The sequence below is a fragment of the Podarcis raffonei genome, chromosome 8 (genome assembly GCF_027172205.1).
Source record: "Podarcis raffonei isolate rPodRaf1 chromosome 8, rPodRaf1.pri, whole genome shotgun sequence".
Taxonomy (NCBI): Eukaryota; Metazoa; Chordata; class Lepidosauria; order Squamata; family Lacertidae; genus Podarcis; species Podarcis raffonei.
Window position 1 is genome coordinate 20,413,701 of NC_070609.1, and position 22,897 is coordinate 20,436,597.

General features: G+C 41.4%; 1 protein-coding gene across 1 annotated transcript in view; it reads left to right on the forward strand.

The window, feature by feature from the left end:
- The first annotated feature begins 839 nt into the window (after positions 1-839).
- Positions 840-22,897, forward strand: part of KDM1A (lysine demethylase 1A) — a 37,649-nt gene continuing 15,591 nt past the window's right edge. Inside the window, exons 1-4 of the mRNA XM_053398429.1 lie at positions 840-1,214; positions 5,124-5,289; positions 14,840-14,899; positions 21,806-21,939. Of these exons, the coding sequence (XP_053254404.1) occupies positions 855-1,214; positions 5,124-5,289; positions 14,840-14,899; positions 21,806-21,939 (720 nt within the window). The 5' untranslated portion in view covers positions 840-854. The remainder of the gene's footprint in view (positions 1,215-5,123; positions 5,290-14,839; positions 14,900-21,805; positions 21,940-22,897) is intronic.

Genomic DNA, 22,897 nt, shown 5'->3' on the forward strand with positions numbered 1-22,897 from the left:
AGGGGGCCTAATAGTCTCATTCTATCCAACACTTGGATTCATCCAGTGATTATTCCAGTGATTGCAATACAGAGCACTGATGAAAGCAAGGATAAACACTCCTGCAGCAAACAATTCAATTACGGTAATTTAAATTGGTTCTAAGCCTTCCTGATTTTAACATTTTCCAAATGTGTGTTGTTTTTGTGTTCTTTAAGGGGGAGGGAGAGAAATCTTCCGTTTTAATTTATTACTACATGTAATAAATTACGAGCGGGGTATTATCATTATTATTACACCTGGGCTTTTCCCCAAAGGGGGCTCCAGGCGGCTTACAGGTAAAAATAGGAAGGAAACCAATGTCCCCACTGTGGAAGCACCTGTGGGTCCAGAATTGGCCTCCACAGTCACTTACGGACTCATTGTTAAAACCGTGTTTATGGAAGACAATCTTCCTCGGCTACGAATGACCGCCAAAGAAGAGAAGGTAAAAATAAGAACCGCTAATAACATTGGGGGGGGGGAACGTAGCCAGGATTAAAACTACATTCATATATAAAACCTATTAAAATCATGCCAATACTATTAATCAATCACATATTAATGGAGAGACGGAGAGCCCCATTCCAGGTGAGGGCGGCTGTCCCACCGGCACGTGCTACGGCGGCCGCTACAGGTCTAAAAATGGTTCGCTGGTCAAGAGCCCCGCCCCCTTCCTCCTCCTGGGAATCGCGCGTTCGCAGGAAGGGGGTGGGGCGTCGGGGGCGGTGACGTCGCGCCGCCGCCGCCAGGGGCGGAGCTTCTCTGCGCGTTCGCTCCCTCGCGCGCGTGGGGGCCGCCTTTGTCCCACGGCCTGACTCGGCTCATCTGAGGGGATGCTGTCTGCGGGGAAGAAAGCGGCCGCGGCGGAGGCTCCGGTAGGCGGCGGCGCAGGAGGCCCGGCGGGCGATGGCTCTGCCGAAGCCCCGGCGCCCCCTCCGCCGCCCCCACCCCCGCCGCCTCCGCCCCCCCCTCCGCCGGCCCTGTCGGGCTCCCTGGGCTCCTCGGAGGGCGGCGGCTCGGGGCCCTCGGAGCGCACGCCCCGCAAGAAGGAGCCTCCGCGCGCCTCGCCGCCGGGGGGCTTGTCCGAGCCGTCTCCCCCCGCGGGGCCGGGGGGGCCCGTCGGGGGCTCCGAGACCACCAGCATCGCCGAGACCCCCGAGGGCCGCAGGACCAGCCGCCGGAAGCGGCCCAAGGTGGGTGCTCTTGCCCCGGCCGCTGCTCCCGACCACCGGGGCCTTGCCTACCCGGGGCGGCGGAATGGCTGGCTTGGGTGGGCCGGGCGTCGTCTCACACGAACCGGTTTGTGAGGAAATCGATTACTTTAAAACGGTGGAGGTTCAAAAAAGCGGCTTCGGGCTCCCGGAGCCGGTTAGTGGTTTTTATTTTTATTATTTTCGCTGCACGTTATTGCAGAAACCGAGCGGTTGCTTCCTGCAAGGAGAAACGTAAAGGCCGAGCAGGCCTGTAAATTCCAGTTCGCTGGGTGGCCTTCAGCCACGGGGAGCGCGCCTTTTATCCACACGGGTCATTTGGGGGGAAAGCGGGGAGTGAAACAACAACGAGAATAATCGCAATAAGTAGGTTGGCATTGCAGTCTTTCCCCGGTAAGTGTTGGATTCCTCCTTATTGGCGGAGTCCAAACAAAAAAATTCCAAAGTGAGATCTCAACACCTAAAGTGGTACAGCCCACTCTTAAGGATTTAAGGGGGCGGGCGATGGTATTGTGGCACACCGTGAAGAATGGCAGTTCTTGTGGCACAGGTTTGTATAGATTAAAGCTCATATCATCAGATGCAGCTGGGATCTGGTTGGGGAAACAGGCCACAAACAGTCTACAGGGCTTGCTTGTGGGGCTTGTGTGTTCTGGATTGCCACGCCTCTGGTATCTCTTGGGCATATACTACCTTCTGCTGTATGTACCGTATATTGGTTATCTGTTATTGTTAATTAGACTTTTTATTCCAAAACGGTACACAAGGTTGATGTGACGTCAGAGACTAGCTAGAGCCTATGTTGCAAGGCACTAATGAATGTCATTTATTGTTTGCTTCTTAAGGTGTAGGCTAGACTGCTACCTTTGTTTTACAGAAGCAGATTTAATAGTGTGCAATGCAGTAAATGCCCCAAAGCCATCTTAATAAGGAAGGGAAACAGATCCTAACAAAATCAAGGGTTTTTTTTCTTTTGGCTCTTGCTTTTCTAACACAAAGGATCCTTTGTGATCAAATAAAGCTTTGAAATACGTTTTGATATGTGTATATGTGTATATTTGTATTATGTAGATGCACAGGGAAGATGTTGAATATAGCTTTGGAGAGCATTATATATTTAACAATTAGACATTGATTTCATTATGTGATCATCAAAACTTGAGGATTCTACTTTATTTAATACAGTACAGGGAAATTGCTTGTAATACAAGGAAGTATATAACACATGGCTTGACTAGTTTTTAGCATTGATTAATTTGGGTCCTGTTCCATTCTGAGTTCTCTGCATGGCTTACAAATAGGGATGCTTTTTTGAAATGAGGGCTTAGATCTGTTGGTCCTTCTTAGTTGTAAAACTTATAAAGAATTATTATTTAATTTACTTGAATCAGTTTGTACAGTATAGTGGGTACAGGACTTGAATTTTGGGAGGGCTTTGAAAACATAAATTATGCTGTCTTTCTCCAAATGTTTCCTTATTGATGATGCATAGGAGTTGGAGCTGCACTTGTGAGGCTCAACGATGCTTTCCATCCCTTGCTGGAATCCTATGCCTTTGTAGGATTTCATATATAATGTGTAGCCTACTTTAGTTTGAGTTTATGTGACTTAGGTTGCTACAGGACCTGTACAGATCCATATAAGAAAAAGCTTCAAAACACATTATAATGTACATAGACTTTATATAACGTGAAATCAAAGGCTAACTCATTTTTATGGCATAAAGCTTTTGTGGATTAGAATCAAATTCATCCAATTTTGTGAAGTGCTATTCTCAGGTGTGTGTGGGGGGGATGCTAAACAGAATAAATATACCAAATAAATTAAAACAATTTCCAGACACAGGAAATTCAGTTAAATATGGATAATGATAATAATAATTTAGTATTATTTATACCCTGCCCATCTGGCTGGGTTTCCTCAGCCACTCTGGGCGGCTTCCAACAAAATATTAAAAATGCAATAAAACATCAGAGATTAAAAATTTCCCTAAACAGGGCTGCCTTCAGATATCTTCTAAAAGTCAGATAGTTGTTTATTTCCTTGACCTCTGGTGGGAGGGACAACCACACAACATTTATGTAGACAGTTTTGGTTTAAAATTTGCTCATGTATGTGAGATAGGAAATGGTAAAAATTAACTGTCACTCAGGGTTCAAAAATTAGCTGGGTGCTAGGTGCATTTTGCACCTGAAGATTTTCCATTTGCGAGTACCTAAAAAAGTCTGGGTGGCATTTTTTGTGCCTGGCTGACACTCAAGGATTACTGAAATGTATGTACTTTGAAGCCTTGAAGTATATGTTAAGGATAGACAATATGTTAAGAAGTTTAACAAAAAAGAGTAGAGTGTTTTGAAGACTAAAGTATGGTACCGATATTTTTATTGTAAACACCAAATTAAACATATATTAACAATTTCTGTTAAAATGTGATATTAACAATTTGCCACTTATGTGAATTATTTTCATGATTATCAAAATAATAAATAAAAAGTGTTGCTGACCCCTTCCCCCCAAATGGTGACTAGACATTCTGTTTTGGTGCCCACAATCCAGATCCCAGGAACCATTTGACTGCTAGCTTTTCTATCCCACTGCTGTCACTTCCCAGTATATGTATGCTACTATTATACACAATTTAAAAATGAATTATGCTTTATCACCTATACAGATGTCTGCTATTTGTGTCAATTTTCACATGTGAAACCTGATAAGTGTAGCAGCTTAAGGGGAAACTGAAGGCAGGCTAGATTCTTTTCTAGGGTGGGATGTGTGTGTGATGCAGGACACAGTTCATATTGTATGTAAAAATGCTGTATACCAGGCATAGGCAAACTCTGCCCTCCAGATGTTTTGGGACTACAACTCCCATCATCCCTAGCTAACAGGACCAGTGGTCAGGGATAATGGGAGTTGTAGTCCTAAAACATCTGGAGGGCAGAGTTTGCCTATGCCTGCTGTACACCATGCAGCACCATATGTTTTACTCTTCCATCCACTGCTCTCATTGGCTGAAGTGCTCCTCTAAGTATTGCAGTATAGTAGTGCCGTATTAGAGGGAGCTTTCTGTACCTGTGGCTTTTGAAGCAGACTGTATTTTCACTAGAGTAGGTTATAAAAAAGATCGTTCTAAATTAGCTGATTAGGGGGAGAACTTAGTGGTAGTTGAGAGAAAGCGCTTAGATTTTTATTTTTTGAAATGTTTGTTAATTTCCTGGAACAGTGATATTTATGGTGTGTATTGGTTATTTGTTGTGCTGCTACCATCTAGGCTGAGAAGTATAACTGAGAAAGATTCTTCAGTATTTTCTAAATATATTAACAACTGCCAGGAAACACTTACTAATTGCACTTTACACAAAAACTAAGTTACAGACTAATGTGGACAATGTTAGAGTGAAATATAGTGTACTTTGCATTGATTTATTTTTAATTTAAGTGGATGAAATGAGGTATTCAGTGGATAGTGGGTTAGTCATAGAAAAAGAGAATTGCAAATTTGTAGAGTGCAATAATGCGTTATGGCACTGTCTTCAGCTTGTGTGTCAGGACCCACTAGTAGGTTGCAGCCTGATCTAAGGTAGTTGCAACAGGAGCGCTACCACCATGCAAATATATAGTTTAAAAAAAATGGGTCCCCAAATGTATGTTTGTATTAAAAGTCTTGGAAATGAAAAGGTTGACCAAGGTACAGACCCAAGATTCTGCTGAACCACAACCCCCATCATCTTTGGGGTTCAACGACATGAGGTCCACAGGTTCCTCACTTTTGCATTAAAGTGAACCCTTCAATTTACCCATGAGAATTCATTTTAAAAGTTTGTTATGTTAATCACTCTACTGTGCCAATTTGCTTGTTCTGTATTGATTCTGCTTACATTCTGCTTACAGGTAGAATATAGAGAAATGGATGAAAGCCTTGCTAACCTTTCTGAAGATGAGTATTACTCTGAAGAAGAAAGGAATGCTAAAGCAGAAAAAGAGAAAAAGCTGCCTCCTCCCCCTCCCCCACCACCTCCTGAGGAAGAGAATGAAAGTGAGCCAGAAGAGCCATCTGGTGAGTAAAGGGCCCCCATCCAGCAGGACAGCAATGGTCTTGCACATTTGAGGGCAATATGGTTGCACAGACACTCCCCCTCCACTGAGTTTAGCTTAGATTAGCTATGGCATGAAGGACTGAATGCCATGCAGAAAGTATGGGTGATAGGCCACACATGAGCAGCATTAATGTGACCCTGGAAAAATATTATTTGCTTTGAACACGTATCTTCAGATTTATTAATCAACATCCTTAATAGAGTGACTTTACTGACTCCATTGCTTCCTTACCTGGCCTTAGATTTACTATGCTCGCAATCATCTTTCTGTGGTCTGCTGAGAATCCCAGAAATTGGCTGATGAAATTTTCTAGCTTTGCTTTGCTAAATTGAGTCATTCTCATCTCACTCTTTTTTGTATTCTGGGTTTCCCTCCATACATTTTAGCTACTTGGCAACACGTTCAGTTGCCTTTAATCCTGTTAATAAAACTGGTTCTGCCTGGTCTAAAACTACTGTGAATCTTGATTTCTTAATAAAAGGGCCACTTTTATTTTTGTGTGAATCTAGTTGTAGCTTTCTTCTCCCTCTATTAAATGTCAGAAGTATAGCTTTAGGAGAGTAAAGAGTCTCGTTTATGTCCATCGCTAAAATACTGCCTCTCAACTTGTAAGAATTAGTGGTTGTGAGCCAAAACTGCACCCTGGGGAAGTTCCTAGCTGGCTGACAGAGTATGCCCTCTGTGTTTAAAGCTGCCTATGCCAAGCTTCAATTGTCAGATGTTATGGTAGTATGAATCCAAAATGGCAATTGACATACCACCGTGTGCTTTTGTGGGGGAGCAAATTGCATTCATTCTGCATAGCACGCTTCCTCACAGTTTGGGCAGGGGCTGACAAGAAGCCTAAGTGGAGTTGTAGCAACCCTTTAGCTATTGATCTCCCGGCTCTATTATTTGGGTTGAGGAGTAAGCATTAGCTAAGTGAATACAGCTTGTTTTAGGCCACTTAAGTAGGTTTCAGGCAAAATATTTTCTAATTGAACTTGTGTAGGTAGACTTCATACTTGAAAGATCCGTGTGCTTACTTTCCTTGTTACATGTCATTGTCATCTGTTGCAAAAGGGGAGAAATGTCCATCTCATGCAAAATATTTTTGTCAATTTTTTCTGCCACAAGTTTTTTCATAGCCCACATCTGCTAAGAGTTCAGCTTCATGGAGTAGATGCTAAGGACATTTCCTCTTCCTCTGGTGAAGAGGGAAGTGGATGTTTGTGCCTCTTGCTATAAGAATGGACTAGTCATACAAGGTGCAGCTTCCAATTGGCTGCAGGAGCTTCCTGCACTCAATTGGAAGCCGTGTCGGACATTTCGCTTCCAAAAAGCGTTCACAAACCGGAACACTCACTTCCGGGTTTGCGGCGTTCGGGAGCCATAATGTTCAAGTCACAAGGCATTCCTTAACCAAAGTACGACTGTATTTATGTTCAATGCCTTTCTGCTGTCAGTTATGAACATAAATATTTTGGGTTTGGTCCAACCTAAATTAGTTGACTTAATTTAGATTGACTTTGAGGGGTTTAGTGCATGAATATTGTAAATAAATAACTTAGTTTGGCTCAAACCCATTATCTCAAATTTATGAGTATTTTCTCCCCACTTTAAGGCTCCATTCTTTCCCCATTATTCATTTTAGACATTTTGCTAGCTTTACTCCATAGTGCTACATATCTGTACATTTCTTCTTAGTGACCTATTTTGCCTCCTTTTATAGCAGATAACTAGTCACATGCCAGGCTAAAATGGTAAAATCTTCAACCTCACTGCTTTTCATACTGCCCTGGAATTCATGCCACTCCTAAGCCAAACCATGTCCTAGTGAGAGTGTGCAGGCTTCCAAAGTGGAATTCACAGCTGCCTCCCTAGTTATTTTTGCTGACACGCTGCACTGAGCTAAGCCAAGGTCTGGTTTCACATTTTGTTTGAACAGGCACTCGTGGTTAAGCATTCTCTGGACCAGGGTTTCCCAAACTTGGGTTTCCAACTGTTTTTGGACTACAACTCCCATAATACCTAGCTAGCAGGACCAGTGGTCAGGGATGATGGGAATTGTAGTCCAAAAACACCTGCAGACTCAGGTTTGGGAAACCCTCTTCTAAACTAACCATGAGGAAATAACAGACCTTGGCTACAAGTGGTTGTTTAGTTTGGAGAGTGCTTAACTACAAGCCTAGGTCTGGACAACACACTAAACCAAACCTTGCCTTAGCTCATAGCAGCAAAAGGATTGGGAGCCAACAGGTTTGCATTAAGCCATAACTAGGCTTAGTGTGTTGTGCAAACCAGGCTATTGAGATAGGGACTTCTTTTTTGGCTCCTTTCTCAAGAACAACCATCTTCTTATGCTAATAGGACAGCAAGATGTTGACATTATATGGTCAAATCTGAAGCTTTCCTTGATGGGTCGAATAGCAGCTATTAAGATGAATGTATTGCCTAAAATGTTGTTTCTGTTCCAAACACTACAAATTGTGGACAAGATGGACTGTTTTAAGAAGTGGCAGAAAGATATCTCTAAATTTATCTGGCAGGGCAAGAAGCCCAGGATAAAATATAAGATTTTAACTGATGCAAAAGAAAGGGGTGGCTTTGCCCTGCCAGACTTCAGACTGTACTATGAGTCAGCAGCATTCTGCTGGCTGAAAGATTGGCTGCTTCTTGAAAACACGGACATTTTGGATTTAGAAGGTTTTAACAATGTTTTTGGATGGCATGCATATTTGTGGTATGACAAGGTTAAAGCTCACAAAGCATTTAAAAATCATATTGTCAGGAGATCTTTGTTTAATGTCTGGATCAGATACAAGGATTTACTTGAAAATAAAACCCCAAGGTGGTTGTCACCAATGGAAGCGAAAGCTCAGAAAAAACTCAATATGGAGGCCAGTTGGCCAAAATATTGGGAAATTTTGGAGCAAGAAGGAGATAGACTGAAACTGCAGAGTTTTGAGAAATTAAAAAATAGAGTCCGAGACTGGTTACATTATTTTCAGATAAGGGAGGCATACAATTTGGACAGGAAAATTGGCTTCCAGGTGGAAAAATCTAAATTAGAAACAGAAGTGCTAGAACCTAAAACTAAAATCATGTCAAAAATGTATAACTTGCTGCTGAAATGGAATACACAGGATGAAACGGTTAAGTCAGCTATGATTAAATGGGCACAAGATCTTGGACATAATATCATGTTTGCTGACTGGGAACAGTTATGGACCACAGGTATGAAATTTACGGCATGTAATGCCTTAAGAGAGAATATTATGAAAATGATATACAGGTGGTACATAACCCCAGTCAAGCTCGCAAAAATATATCACTTGCCCGATAATAAATGCTGGAAATGTAAGGATGTTGAAGGTACATTCTTTCACCTTTGGTGGACGTGCCCAAAGATTAAGGCCTTCTGGGAAATGATTTATAATGAAATGAAAAAGGTACTTAAGTATACCTTCCTGAAAAAACCAGAGGCTTTTCTCTTGGGCATAGTCGGCCATTTGGTGCCAAAGAAGGACAGAACTTTTTTTATGTATGCTACAACAGCAGCAAGAATACTTATAGCAAAGCACTGGAAGACTCAAGATCTACCCACTCTGGAAGAATGGCAGATGAAGTTGATTGACTGTATGGGACTGGCAGAAATGACCGGCAGGATCCGCGACCAGGGAGAAAAGGCAGCAGAAGAAGATTGGAAGAAATTCAAGGATTATCTACAGAAATATTATAAAATTAATGAACTTTGAAAAGATGTTGGTTTGAACTTTGGTGGTCTCTAGCTGTTATGATAAAGATAATGGGGATTATAATTGTTTATGTTATTAAATTTAAAAAAGTTGAATGGAAAATAAGGTTTTATTTTAAAAGGAATGTTAAGAGATTAGGATTTGCTGAATTAATAAATTGAACTAGAGAACAAGAAGGGGAGGTATGAGGAAGTCAAAGAAACATGTGAATGAAAAACTGTTATTGAAACCGAATTGTTTTTAATATTTTTCTTTTCCTTTTTCTTTTTGTGTTTATATAAAATTGGAAAATTCAATAAATATTCATTCAAAAAAAAAAAAAAAGATGTTGACATTATTGAGCACTTCAGTGTTCTGCAGATAGGCAGGAGAGCCAGAATTAGAAAAGTGAGTTGTTTTGTATGGAACATAAATTTGCTTCGTGATTCACTGAGAGAAGCTGTTTCGAAATATCTGAATAAAACATTTTAAACTCTCCACCTGCATTCTTGTGGTTTTTGGAGCTTGCCAGAAATAAATCAAAACTTTATATTCATTTAAATAAACTTTTTGAAATGTATATTTTATTTTATTTTTTAAGACCCCAACATATTTTGTGTCATTTCCCTATGTGTGAACATGGTTTTAGAGAGAAACGTTACAGAACGTTTTTATTTTTTTGCCAGCAAAAAGTTAAACTCTATAGTTATAGTTCAAGCACATGCTTTTATATTTTCCTTCCCACAAAAATGGAACGCAAATGAAATATGTTGACTTTGAAGTGAGAGTACTCTTACAAGGTCGTTATGAAGTTAATGGTACAGAAAACTTTTGTTCAGAGATAGTTTGGTTGAGAACCAGTGTGGTGGTAATAGATAGAGTGCCAGTCTAGGGCTGGGAGAGCTGGGTTCAAATTCTATGCTAGCTCCATGCAAAACACAGTTGGCTAGTCTGTGGTTTAAGCATTGCTTCCTCTGCTCTTTCTTCACAGTAATGTCCCCTGTAATTTCATAGCTTTAGTCATCATTTCACATTGCGTATGCTCCAACATAAACTATAGATAAGACAACCCATTATTGAACTAATTTGCACATTACAGCAAACCATTGTTAAACTGTGGTTTAAGAAGTCTGAACATCATGATGGTGCATGCTACTTATTAATGCCTGCTTTGCTCCTCTGTTCCTGTCTTTGCTGCGCTGAGAGGAAAACAAAACAGAGGCTGGCTTTGCATTTGTATGAATCCACTTGCTTTGTTTGTTTCCTCCAAAACATCATAGATGTTAAACCAAGAAAAACCTTGCCTTTTGCTCGTGGTTTGTTTGCAGAGAAGCAAACCATGAATACTAGTTTGCACGTAATTCTAAGCTAGCCTCTAATTTGGTACAGCAAAGGCAGGAATGAGGAAGTGGGCACTAATGAACAACACACTACTCATTCTTTTGTAATCAGAGATTGAATTTAGTATACGCATGGTTACAAGCCAATGTGATATGTATTGGTGCGTTTATAATGCAAAATCATGTTTCATACTGGAAGTGGGGTTGGTTACACACGTGATCCTGAGGTCAGCTTCCAGTTTGCAAACAACGTCTTGCAAGGAACTAGCATTATGTCTGCACGGAACCCAAGTGACTTTAGCCAGTGCTAGGAATTGGGATAGAAAAGCTTGGAGCCAAATGGCTTCTGGGACCTGGGTTGTGGGTGCCAGAATGTCTAGTCGCCACTGGGGGATGGGGTGGTTGGCAACACACTTTATTATTTTGATAAGCATTAATTAATAAGTAATTCACATAGGTGACACATTGGGAGGGTAAAATGTGGGGAAGACCGTAAGGATAAATAATGGGTTACCTAAAGGACATAAATTTAAACACACAGATTTGCTGTGTGTGGTTTTTTTTAATAAAATCCTTTTGGGTAAAACAAATGTTCATGAATTTCCCCATTATGATTGGAGAAATATGCTTGGCTAAGCAATTAAAAATCCTGTTTTACAACTCCAAATGCTTCATAGATATGTGTGTGATAGTATAGTTTGCTAAAAAGAAAACCTTTGCACTAAATGTGTTCTGTATTTCTGTAAAGCCCATTTTAATTGAGTAGCAGAGGAGAGTGTTGGTTAGAATTGGAGTTTGCAGGAGGCACAAGGTGTGCCTCTGTTTTCATTTTTTTATGGTCTGTTTTCATTTTTTATGTCAGTAGTCAGTAACTGTTGTGGCTGAGGAATCAGATTGAGTACCACTGTTAAACAGGAAGCCAAATCCCAGGACTCTCCTATCTTCTGTGCTTCCTCTCTGCCCTTGCATTCCTTTCTTAGTACATGTGTCTTTCACTGTGCTGCCCCTTCATGGCCCATATGGAATTTTTCTCGCTATTACTTCATTGGCAACTAAAAAGGGCAAAATGGGGCGGGGGGGATAATATCTGTTCTTTAAAAATTCCAAGCATAATAAAGACACATGTCCATGTGGCCCTTGTATTTTATTGTGATCCCCTCTTCTGAAAAAGGGAGACTGAGAGCAAAAATGAAACAGTGCCAGGAGCAGGTCAGAAATAATTCACATGGCTTCTTTAGTCATAGAAACAAGGCAGCTTAGGAGGTCAGGCCTAGAGAGCACAGCAACACTGGGTAGCTCAGTTGGTTAGAGCATGGTGCTGAAAATGCCAAGGATGCATGTTCGATTCCCTTAAGGGACAGCTGCATATTCCTGCATTGCAGGGAGTTGGACTAGCTGATTCTCAGGGTACCTTCCAGCTCTTGTGATTCTATGATTATCTTTCCTAATAGAACTTGCCCCTATTTGCAAGCACTGAAGGTCTCCTTCACACAGCTCCTTTTGTCTCCTCTTCCCCCAGTTCCTTTCCAAGCAATCTGAGGCTCCTTTGTCTTCAGCCTGGCTTCCTAACCAGCCTGACTCATTGCTGCCCCTATGCCTCCCTCCTCTTCAGCCTCCTTTTTTGCCTCTTGTTCTGGACTGCTCTCTGCCACAGACTCTTCCTTCTCACTAAACCCTGTTAACTCTTCAGCTTCTGACAGCTCCTCCTCCTAGTCTGTTCCCTCTGACTACCCAGCATTGTCCCACCACCAGTCCCCTGGCTCTGAGCCTTCTTCCCTTGGGGTTTCCCCAGCTGATGTCTCTCATCACTCCTCTGCATCCAGTCAGTCTATGACAGACAGGTGGTACCCTGGACTACTATTTGCTGGCCGTTTAAATCTTGAATTTTTAGTAGTTCAGCATTAGGATTCAGTAAATCCTCTCACCTTCTCATTATACAAGAGTGTCTTTTTCCATCTGGTGAGCACCCATGCTTCAACCCAAAGCCCTGCTTTTCAGAAACTACCTTTCCCTTCCCACTTGTAGGTGCATTATCTCATGCAAGTTGAGCTTTTGTACTTTAAAATAAAAAAGTGCGTTAAAATAAAAAAGTGTCAACAGCACGTTGCTGCTGCTTTCTGCAAAAATCTGATGGGAATGGATAGATGTCTGTCAAAGAAACAAGACATAGTCCATTCCTCTTACCTTTTTGCAAGCGACAGGGAGAAGTTGCTGCTTTCTCCCAAATGCCAACCCACAGGGAGAAAATCTACACTGGTTCTCTGCTGCCCCAAGCACAGGAAGGAAAGGTGGTTTCACTCTGTGTTGGGGCTTTTGCAGAAAGCCCCAGCTTTGCCTCTTGTAAAAACCTCAGGGGAAGAGAGTAAAGTTGCCTTTTTCATTAACTGACCTCCATTGCAAAAAGAGCCAGTAGTTGCTTTCTCTTTCCCTTATTTTCTTCACAAAGAATGGGGGAAAGTGAGAAGTGGCTTCACACCTGCAGATTGTGCTTTTGCAGAATATGCAAAGCATTGTCTTGCTGCTTCTGCCTCCTGGAAACTCTCAACAGAAAGCAAAGAAGTGAGATCTTGTCTTGGCAAAGGAGAAGGGAGGGTTTCTCTTGCTTCCTATTGAGCTTTTAGAGGTGGTAGCAGCCCAGAGGACGTTCTGCTGGTGTTTTCTGCAAGACCACAGCTTGCAAGATGAAAACCTCTCCTTTCTCTACCCCCACCCCCAGTCAGTACAAAGAAAAGGAGTGTTTTTTTCTCTTTTCCCTTTGTGCTTTTGGAGCAGGCAGCACTAGGGCTGCTCAATACCCTTCTTTTCTCTGAGTTGAGGAAAAGAGGGTTCAGTACAAACACAGTAATAGTAAGCCAGCCAAAACATGTCACCACTGTTCAAAGTGCCCTTTTCACCATATGAAACAGAAAAGATGGGTATAGTAGTTCATTGAGAATAGATAGCCACGATATGGCTCCTACTGGGTCTGATTACCAAAACACTTGAAGTTTTACTGTGTTCAGAGAAGGCCAGAATGGTATGGTGAGCTGCTTACTGATATGTTAGTATATGGTTCAAATATGCTCCCCTGTTAGCTCCCCTTGAGTCCTGAAAGGTTATTTTGCATGTAGGAGACCTTTATTAATCATACTCGTTCAGAGAATTGGAGCTTCCCATAAGGTACTGTTTTGGAGGCATGTTGATGTAGGCGTAGCCTAGCAGTGTGTAGCTGAGGAGCAGCAGTGTATTCCCAATCCTTTTCCTTTTAGAGATAAATTACATAGTTAGAAGCAGTAGAATGAAGCTCAGGCCTGGTGTGTGTATGTGTATATATATATATATAGATATATAGATACACCACCCCCCCAGATATATAGATATATGCCACTATAGTTTAGTGGTATACATACATATAATACTAAACTATAGTTTGATATTACAGGAATGATCCTGCTTCAACTCAAGTTATCCCATCTCCCATTCCTCCTCCCAGGCACGGCTAAGGAGATTTGAAGCATTCAATTCTGGTTTAAATGAACTGTAGCTTCTTATTGCCTTCACTATGATTTATTGAAACAAGCACGGATCAAACCATGGCTTCTCACCCTGGCTTGTTTAAATAAATGGTAGTTGAAACGACGGTAATTACAGTTTGCCTTTATGACCCACAGTGACAAACTGCTGTCACTTTAAACCAACTCATCCTGGTTGTGTGCCTGGTTGTGTGGTGGGCTTACTGGGCGTGCTCATTCCCACAATGTAGGGGAGAGATAATTTAAAGACTTATTTCAGGGGCATGTTTTTCATGCTTCTTTCTCAGGATCTGTTGAAAGTTCTAAATCCTTTAGTTCTTTAGTTGAAAGTTCTAAATCCTTTAGTGCAGTTCTTTATACGTGTCAACAGTACGCTTATGGGTGAATGCTAGCACAGTCAGCGTAAATGTTATTTAGTATTTGTGTAGTTGTAGCCTGCATATAGAGTCAGTGAGTTTCTAGCCTTAATATGTTTGTAGCTTGTGGAAGAGAAGTAAGATAGCATCAGATTGGTTCATGTTTCCAAGCAAGACTTGGCTAAGCCGTAACAGATCCTTGGTGTTTCAAACCCTTGGCTAGACTGTCCATCTACATATTCTTCCTACTGGTCACAGGAAGTATTATCTTTATTTTGTACTAATCTGTTTAAAAAATTGTTTCATAAATTTTTAACATCTAGGTGCCCTGCAAATACGGTGTATATCTATTGCTCATGCCCCGCAGGAGTCTGACAAAGGGTTCCAACAACAAGGATGAAGCATTAGAAGATTGCAGAGTGTGATGCCCTTGACCCACATTCCAGAAGATGGAATTCTCAGGAAATGTCCCCCCACTAGTTGGTGAACTACTAAACCTGAATCGCCAGCTATCAGGCCTTCATGTCCCCAAATGACTTGAACTTGTGGAGCAAGGTCCCTGAGATCTCCTCTTTCCTTCCACAGGGCAAGCAGGAGGACTTCAAGACGACAGTTCTGGAGGGTATGGAGACTGCCAAGCATCAGGTGAGGGTGGCGTTTGATGCTTGCCACTTAGTTGCAAGAGCCCCCAAAATCAGGGATTGATGCTTGCAAGTGCATGTGTGGGGTGGTGGTCAGGTTTTAGCATGAGGTGCAGGAGAAATGCATTTGCCCACTGAAAAGGAGGGATTTCTATTGCAGCTGGAGAACATGATGGGAAATTAAAAGAACTCTGAAATTCATTGGACAGATTTCGTAGCTTCAAACCCCCCTCCCCCATTCCCTGTGTTTAGTAGAGAAAACAGAGTCACTTTACAAGTTGAAGGGGCAGCTAGACTCCCTCCTTTCAGAGCTGTAGGACCTTTTGCACAGTGTGACTCTGTGGGGGATTCCAAGGAATGATATCGAGAGGAATATCTTTTTTCTAGTTAGTTGCTGTATGTTTACATAGAATTAGGGAGAAAATCCCCAATGAACTTTGTGAGCCTTAATTCTCAGTAAACATGCAGGAGGACCTCAAGTGGATAGTTCTGGAAGGCATGTGGGCTCTCCTTCCTTGGGGGTTTTCAAGCAGAGGTTGGGTGGCCATCTGTCATGGATGCTTTAGCTGAGATTCCTGCATTGCCGGGGGTTGGACTAGATGACCCTTGGGTCCCTTTCAACTTTCCGATTCTATGATTCTATGCATAGGATTGTGTTGTAAGTGATATAATAACCTCAGGGTATGCAGACTGTTTTAGTTTGGTTTCTTTAAGAACACCTCAGATAGTTCCAGTTGATGCACATGGGCTAGAATTTATGTCTGAGAAACCACAATTTTGAAAGCTCTTTTTGGTTCATGAAACGAGATATATGGGGTTGGCTCTGGGTACATTTGAAATTGTAAAACCAGTGCCGATAAGACATGGTTTCCAGATACGGTAGATTTAGGGGTGCATAGTTTTCAATTTTTTCTTCAATTTATTTGCAAACCAATGCATGTGTTAGATATATGACTTCTTCAGCTTCACTTATTTGTGTGAGTGGTGGAGCAAGAGAGCAAGATGTAAATGATTAGAAATTCAGCCTGAAATCTCCATGGTAGTTTCAATATGTCAGTAGTCAGACAGTTCTTACTTTGAAATGTATTGTAAGCATTATAAGTACTGCTTGAAAGGTCTGCAGTGTTGTCTTTTGAAAGAGTGGGCAGGGAAAATGCTTGGCTGCATTTCTGACTCAGTTTGATGAAGCTTTAAAGATTTAAGGTTTGTGTACAAATATTTCAACAGGTTGTTTTTTTAAAATGTCTCAACAAGGTGTTATATTTGTATGTGCGATTATTTTGAGTCCTTAAGTGGAGACTGCCTTAAATCATTTTTTCTGAATTTGAGGTGAGTGGGTCATTTATTTGTTAAATTGTATCCTGCTTTTCTTTCATAGAGGAGGGAGATCCAACATATTTGGGTTTCCCAGGCAGGCTGCTATTCAGTGCTTGCCTGACTCACCACTAAGCGTCAGACTTCAGAAATGGAACTGTGTCAGTACGTTTGTTTTGTTTTCTGGACAATCTTTTGGAAGGCAGGAGTTAACACACACATAAGCCAGATATGCACCTTGATTCAGGCCACATGATGGCATCATTTCCAAGTCATGCATTAGAAGTGGATTTCTGTCATTGCCAGAGATTGGTGTGACTGATTCCTATCCTCAAACTTTAGGAACCAGCCAGTATACTTTAAACCAGAGATGGAAAAGCTCAAGCTCAAGGGCCAGCCAAATGCTGATCTCCAGGCCCTTGGGTTTCTGCCCAGACCACAGCCCTCACTGCTCTACACCCTCCAGTGATTTTACCTGGCTGGAATGTGTGCTTGATCTGTGATAATACCTCTTGCTTTCCTGGATGGAGAGTATTGTGCATCTAGCCACACCTACACTTCAACCATACCCACCACTTGTGTGTAGCCCGCAGAAGATCACACATGGAGTGTTGCCCTCAGGCAGAAAGGGTGCCCCAGCTCTACTTCAGACCCATGGGACCCTGCTACCCTGCTAGCATTTTCTTTTTCATATACAGTACTTCCATTTTGGTTGAATGCTGCTAGGGTATATTTTTGTCTTTGGCATAATTGCACACATTGACATAGAGGAGCTTGCTTTATGAATTGCTATTCCAAACAAAACATTTGAAAATAGTTTCACCTGTATCAGGATTTATTTAGCTGGCTCCACACCAGGAAGACTTTCTTAAGTGGAATCTGAAAGCTGTTCATCATATTGATCTATATTAAAAATGTGCACTGTGTGCTGCTGATTATATTCTACACACTTGACTTGATTTACAAGTTACTTCCTCAGTGTACAATGAGTTCCTGAGCAAGATAAAGCAGACGAGCCTTTAATATGTGGACTTGGAAACTAATTCTTTGATGTTACACTGAACTGTGTGTTGACGGCTGCTCTGTGCTAAAACACCTATGCTTAAATAAACTCTGCAAGTTTACACTCTTCCTTATTTTGTGTGTTTCTGCCGTACAATTTTAAGCTTAACTGCAGGTATAAGGCCTAGAGATCTGATTACTTAAAATAAAATTCAAACATCTCAAGGTACTGAATTATGTGGCAGAAACCAAATTCCAGCAATTGCACTCTGTGGCAGCAAATAATTGAACATTGAATTGTATCAAATACCTTTCCAAAATATGTAACCTTAATGCACTTGCAGCTGAAAGAGACTGATTTTCATAGGGGAGAACACGATGCTGGGAAGATCTAGCGCAACTCTTTTCTGTTTAATTTGTGTAACTAGTAGACTGCAACTTCTCAAATCTGCTGGCTGGATTTATATATTTTTTAAATATAACTGTGCTCTTGGGAGCTTGCCACGTTATGAATATTTATGTAGTGAATGTGTAAACCACCCTTCATGACAAAACTGCCGGTGGCTTAGGTGGCTACAGCAGGTGGTTGCCAATGTGCCTGCATGCCCATCAGTACCTCCTCTGGCACCCATGAAGGGTCTAAATAAATATCCCCTCAAAAATCCACAATGCATGGGAGACTGTGTTCCTCTTGGCACTAGCTTGACCTCATAAACACGCTCCCATTTCTTGGATGGCAGTGTTAGTCACCCACTTCTGTTTCATTCTGAACAGAAGAGAAGTACAAAGTGCTTCTCCTGTGAAGCTGATGTACATTTCATTTCCCCATTGATGTGGGGCATTCCGGTACTATTTTGTTGTCCTGTCTTTACTCTGTTCTTTTAGATGTGGCAGCCATTTTGTGTTGTGCTACCACTACCACAATTTTGTACTATGCCATGCCCTACTGAAGCCATTTTCTGACTGGTGCCCTTGGCACTTCCTCAAAATTCCAAATGTGCTCTGTAGATTTAGTTGGCAAAGGCAATTGCTCCATCCTCAGGATGCCCACTGCGAAGTTCTTTCCTGCTTTTCCAGCATATTTGAGAGAAAATGAGGAGGAAGGGAGTTCCCCTCCCCTCCATGTTGTGGTTTTCCAGAAAGCAGAAGCTTTGAGGGCAAACTGTGCAGGAAGTGAGATAAGACCCTGTTTCTTGACCAAGTCTATACAGCACGGGCAGATAAGCGAAGACAACTGGGATTGGGGGCTGTCAGGGTGGCGAGGAAGGGACTAGTGACTACTAAGAAGTCAATGCTTCAGTGTGGATATATGTTTGAAAGTACAAGGTTGGAATGTAGTTACCTGAAGCAAGCATTAAAAAGTACAGAAAACTTGCAAGAAGAAAATGTACTCCTAGGAGAAACAGTTACCAAGGGAAAGGAAGGTGAAGCAAAGCTTGTGGCGAGCAGGAAAAGGAAAGTTTGCTTACCCAGCCACAACTACAACCCAACATTATGGCCATATTTGCAGGCACATTCCTACCATTGGTGGACATCTTGCTAAGAATATTTATAATAACTGTATTCAGTTGTCTGAAAGGTAGGGCTGCCATACTTTATCTAACCAACTGAGCTAACTGAGTCCTATTGTTTTAGATTTCCATTCTGTTGTTCCCCACAGAAGATTAAGTTAACCAGTGGGGTATGACACCCGTCACTTGTTTTGGACTGTCACGTTTCTTCCTTAGTTGACTCATTTTCTCCCAGGTTTAGTTTGTCCTTTGAATGCGTTTTCAGCAATGCCAAACTGAAATGCATTTTCAGTTGTCTTGTGTCCGTCTGAAGAGCATGGTCTGTCTATCCCTAACTCATCATTTAGAGCTGTCGTTATTGCTCTTGCAGGAGACATTTATCAGTGCATTTGTCACTACATGTCTGCCATCATCTCTTGGGATTGTTCTTCACAGATACTAGCCAGTAGCCTTTACACAAGGCTTGTTCTTAGTCCTGCAGGTGTTGCTTATTGTCCAGATCACTCATTGTATAAAGGCACAGAGTATTTGGGCAGAATTCAGTAACTTAGCCACTGAAATTTGAGTTAAACTTGGAAGCTATTTTGTTTTTAAGAAACTTGCACAAGTTAAATTTAGCTTTGATGGCCTAATATGTATTAGAAAAGCAATTTATTTCGCTTATCACATTACAACTTTTAAGTCCATACTGTGTTTCTAACATTGTTAAGATTCCAAGTTTTTTCCATTTTCAGTGTAGTGCAAATACTTAGGCTGTCATTATAAGTTTGCATATTCAGCCTGAATTCCTAGAAATACTTAATAGGGAATACAGTGAACCTTACTTGGATACAGTGGACCTTACTTCTGAATAAGCATGCATAGAAGTCTGCTTTCAGTTATATTCCCATTGATTGCAGTGGATAATGATCTACATGCAACTGCCTCAATGAACATTTGAGCAATCATGTAAATTATTTGTAGGATTTTAATCTTATGCACTCAGGTCTGTGTTGAAGCATCAGTGTAGAACCAATTACTAGATCTGTATTTTGTGACCTTTTAGCACTTTACAGGATTTAGCTGTTTTCATTTCTGAAGAACTTAATATCTAAATGTTGCTCATTCTTGCAATAGGAATGAGTGTTATTTTTAGGGCATTTTATGAATTCAGAGAAGCCGTCTGTTAATTGCACATGAAGTTGTTGCAGAGTTTTAGCCCACCCACTTTTGGGTAGGTGACATTGAAAACAAAAAACATTTCAACATAAACCTGCAGTTGTTTTTACTTCTGGCAAAAACCACTTGCTATTTCAATCAATCACCTTCTCAGCCTTACTAATATCTGGAAATGTCAACGATAGCTTAACTGTTTTTGACATTGTAAAATCGGAAATGAGCAATTTTGTGCACTCAGCACAAGTTGTTGTAGAAGAGAAGGGCTTCTGCCATAGAGACATTAAGACCTCAGTCCTAAACCCACTTATCTGTGGGTGAGCCCCATTGAACCTTCTGTGACTTACATGTGGGTAAACTTACTTAGGAGTGCCTTGTAAAAGGTGGGATTTGGTAGGGCTGTCTCCTGATATTTAGAAAAAAATTAAATGATAAAAATTGTAAGTAAATCAAATTAACATTTGTGAACATTTGCATATGATTAAACAGATGTTGGATGACCATCTGTCACAGATGCTTTACTTGAGATTCCTGTTTTGCAGAGGGTTGGACTAGATGATCCTCAGGGTCTCTTCCAACTCTGATTCTATGATAAATTAATATTTTTAATAGAAAAAGTATACTTTGGGTGGTTGTCAGCTAAATTAGAATAATCCCACTGAAATTAATGAACATGAGTTAGTTAGGGACATTAATTTCATTGGGTCTACTCTGAGTAGAACTTTGTTGGCTACAATCCATAGTTGTTGGTTTTTTGTTTTTAAATGATTGCCCAGTTACAGATGCCCATTGCATGTATTGAAAAAGTTTTAAATTGGTTAATCTTATAGATTAATCAATGAAGGGTTGCATTTCTAGATTTTATTGAAGATGAGTTTCATTGCCTCCTTTCATTCCAATCCAAAATGCCTGTAAAATGCAAGGGTGTAAAAATGAAATTCCTGGGTATGGAATTAGTGTTGCATTGTTGCCCTCAGATTAATAGTCAAAAACCTGTTTGGGGGACTTGGGTGGTGGTGGGAGGAAAAGAACTTTGCTAATGTAAATTGGATTCCCCCCTGCAAGTAATCCTGTGTAACAAATACATTTTGGCATTCTTGATTAGATTGTTGCATTGATGCTGGTTGCAAATCGCTTGGGTTTCTAGGTTAACCATTAAGATGTACCTTGACGTGATAGCCCTCTTCCTCAGTCTTCATGATCCTGGAGTCTGACGCCTTTTTTTTACTTCCACCATTCTGTCTTCCCCCTATTCCTACAGATGTACCAGACAACTTAGCCTCTCCTGAGGTCTGTGATTGCCTCCTGGTCTCAGTGGGTTGCTGCTGTTGACCGAACTGCCCTACACTCCAGGTCCTTTTGTGCTCCTTGCCTCCTGCCACCCCATACCTGGTCATGCCTGACCTGATTCCTTTGTTCATCTGTGTCCTTGCTGTTCCTGAGAGGCAGCTGTGCACTCACAATGAAGATAACTTCTCCTATCCACTATTGACAGCAAAAGTGCTCTGCTTTCTGTACAAAGCATTTTGGTAGTTGCCTGCTGTTAGGCTGGCTATATGAATGCTTGCCCAATACCCCCCACCGCACCCTGTTCCACAGTTGTCCACAGTGGCTAACTTTTAAATGGGCAATTATTGCATTCTGCACTTTACAGTATATAAATCGGTTGGTCTGCCTAACTGCACTATGACACCGTGAATGTGTTCATACACATTTGAGTGCTAGCTTGTTAAGTTGTGTCTTGCATTAATATTTCAAAGAACTAAGTTTTAAAAAGTAAGGAGGTCCAAATATTTTGCAGGCAGACACAGTTTGAGGTGACACACTTGCACTTCTTAGTCAGGGATGAAAGTGTCTCCTGAGTTGCAGCATCCTGGCTTCCCAGGTGTTTCGGCAGTACTTGTCACATGTGGGTTCTTTCATTGTAGGTGTGGAAGGTGCAGCTTTCCAGAGCAGACTTCCACATGATCGGATGACGTCACAAGAAGCTGCTTGTTTTCCGGATATCATCAGTGGGCCGCAGCAGACTCAGAAGGTGTTCCTTTACATCCGAAATCGGACAGTATGTTGATTGCTAAAAGTTTGATGGAATATTCTCAGTGGTCTTTGGTACTGGGGTCTTTAGTTTTAGGTGGTGGTGGTGGTTGTTAATAATTGAATTTATATACTGTCCTATACCAAGAGGTCTCAGGGCGATTCACAGAAAAGGTTGTGTATGCACTATTTCTTCAAAGCACAATCTTTCTCTCAAAGAATTCTGGGCACTGTAGTTTGTTAAGGGTTACTGTGAATGGTAATTCAGGGCGGGGTTAAACCACAGTGCCCAGAATTCTTTGAGGGAAAGAAGTTTGGTTTTTTTAATGTGCTTTAAAGGTATAGCGTTTACACAGACTAAGACTCCAGAGTGAGGAAGCCACACACAGTCCTCAGGGCCAAATATTCAGATGCACCAGCTTCTTAAAAAAACTACAACCAACCAGTCTCAGGAGGTCTGGATAAAGAAAGCTGGTAGGCATGGAGACGAGTTATAACATTGCCAGGAATTAAAATGTTGAAAATATTTCAGATTCTTTAAAGAAGCCCATTCTGCTCCAAACCCAGCTGTCCAAATACTGATTCTTGTGGCACATCCTGACAAACATTCATTTTATTAAGAACAGAATTTGTAGCCTTCCATGGCATTTGCATTTTAGGGCATTGACTACTCAGATGAACTATGCAGCCCAATTTACTTGTGTTTCATTAGCCATATTCTTTTCTGAACATCACTGGGGAAGCATGCCAGTCATTTCACTTCATTAAGAACAGGGGTCAGGGCACTTTTTCAGCTGGGGGCTGGTCCACTGTCTGTCAGACCTTGTGGGGGGCCGGACTATATATATATTTTAAAATGAACGAATTCCTATGCCCCACAAATAACCTGAAGATGCATTTTAAATAAAAGGGCACATTCTACTCATGTAAAAACATGCCGATTCCTGGATGTCCACGGGCCGGATTTAGAAGGCAATTGGGCCGGA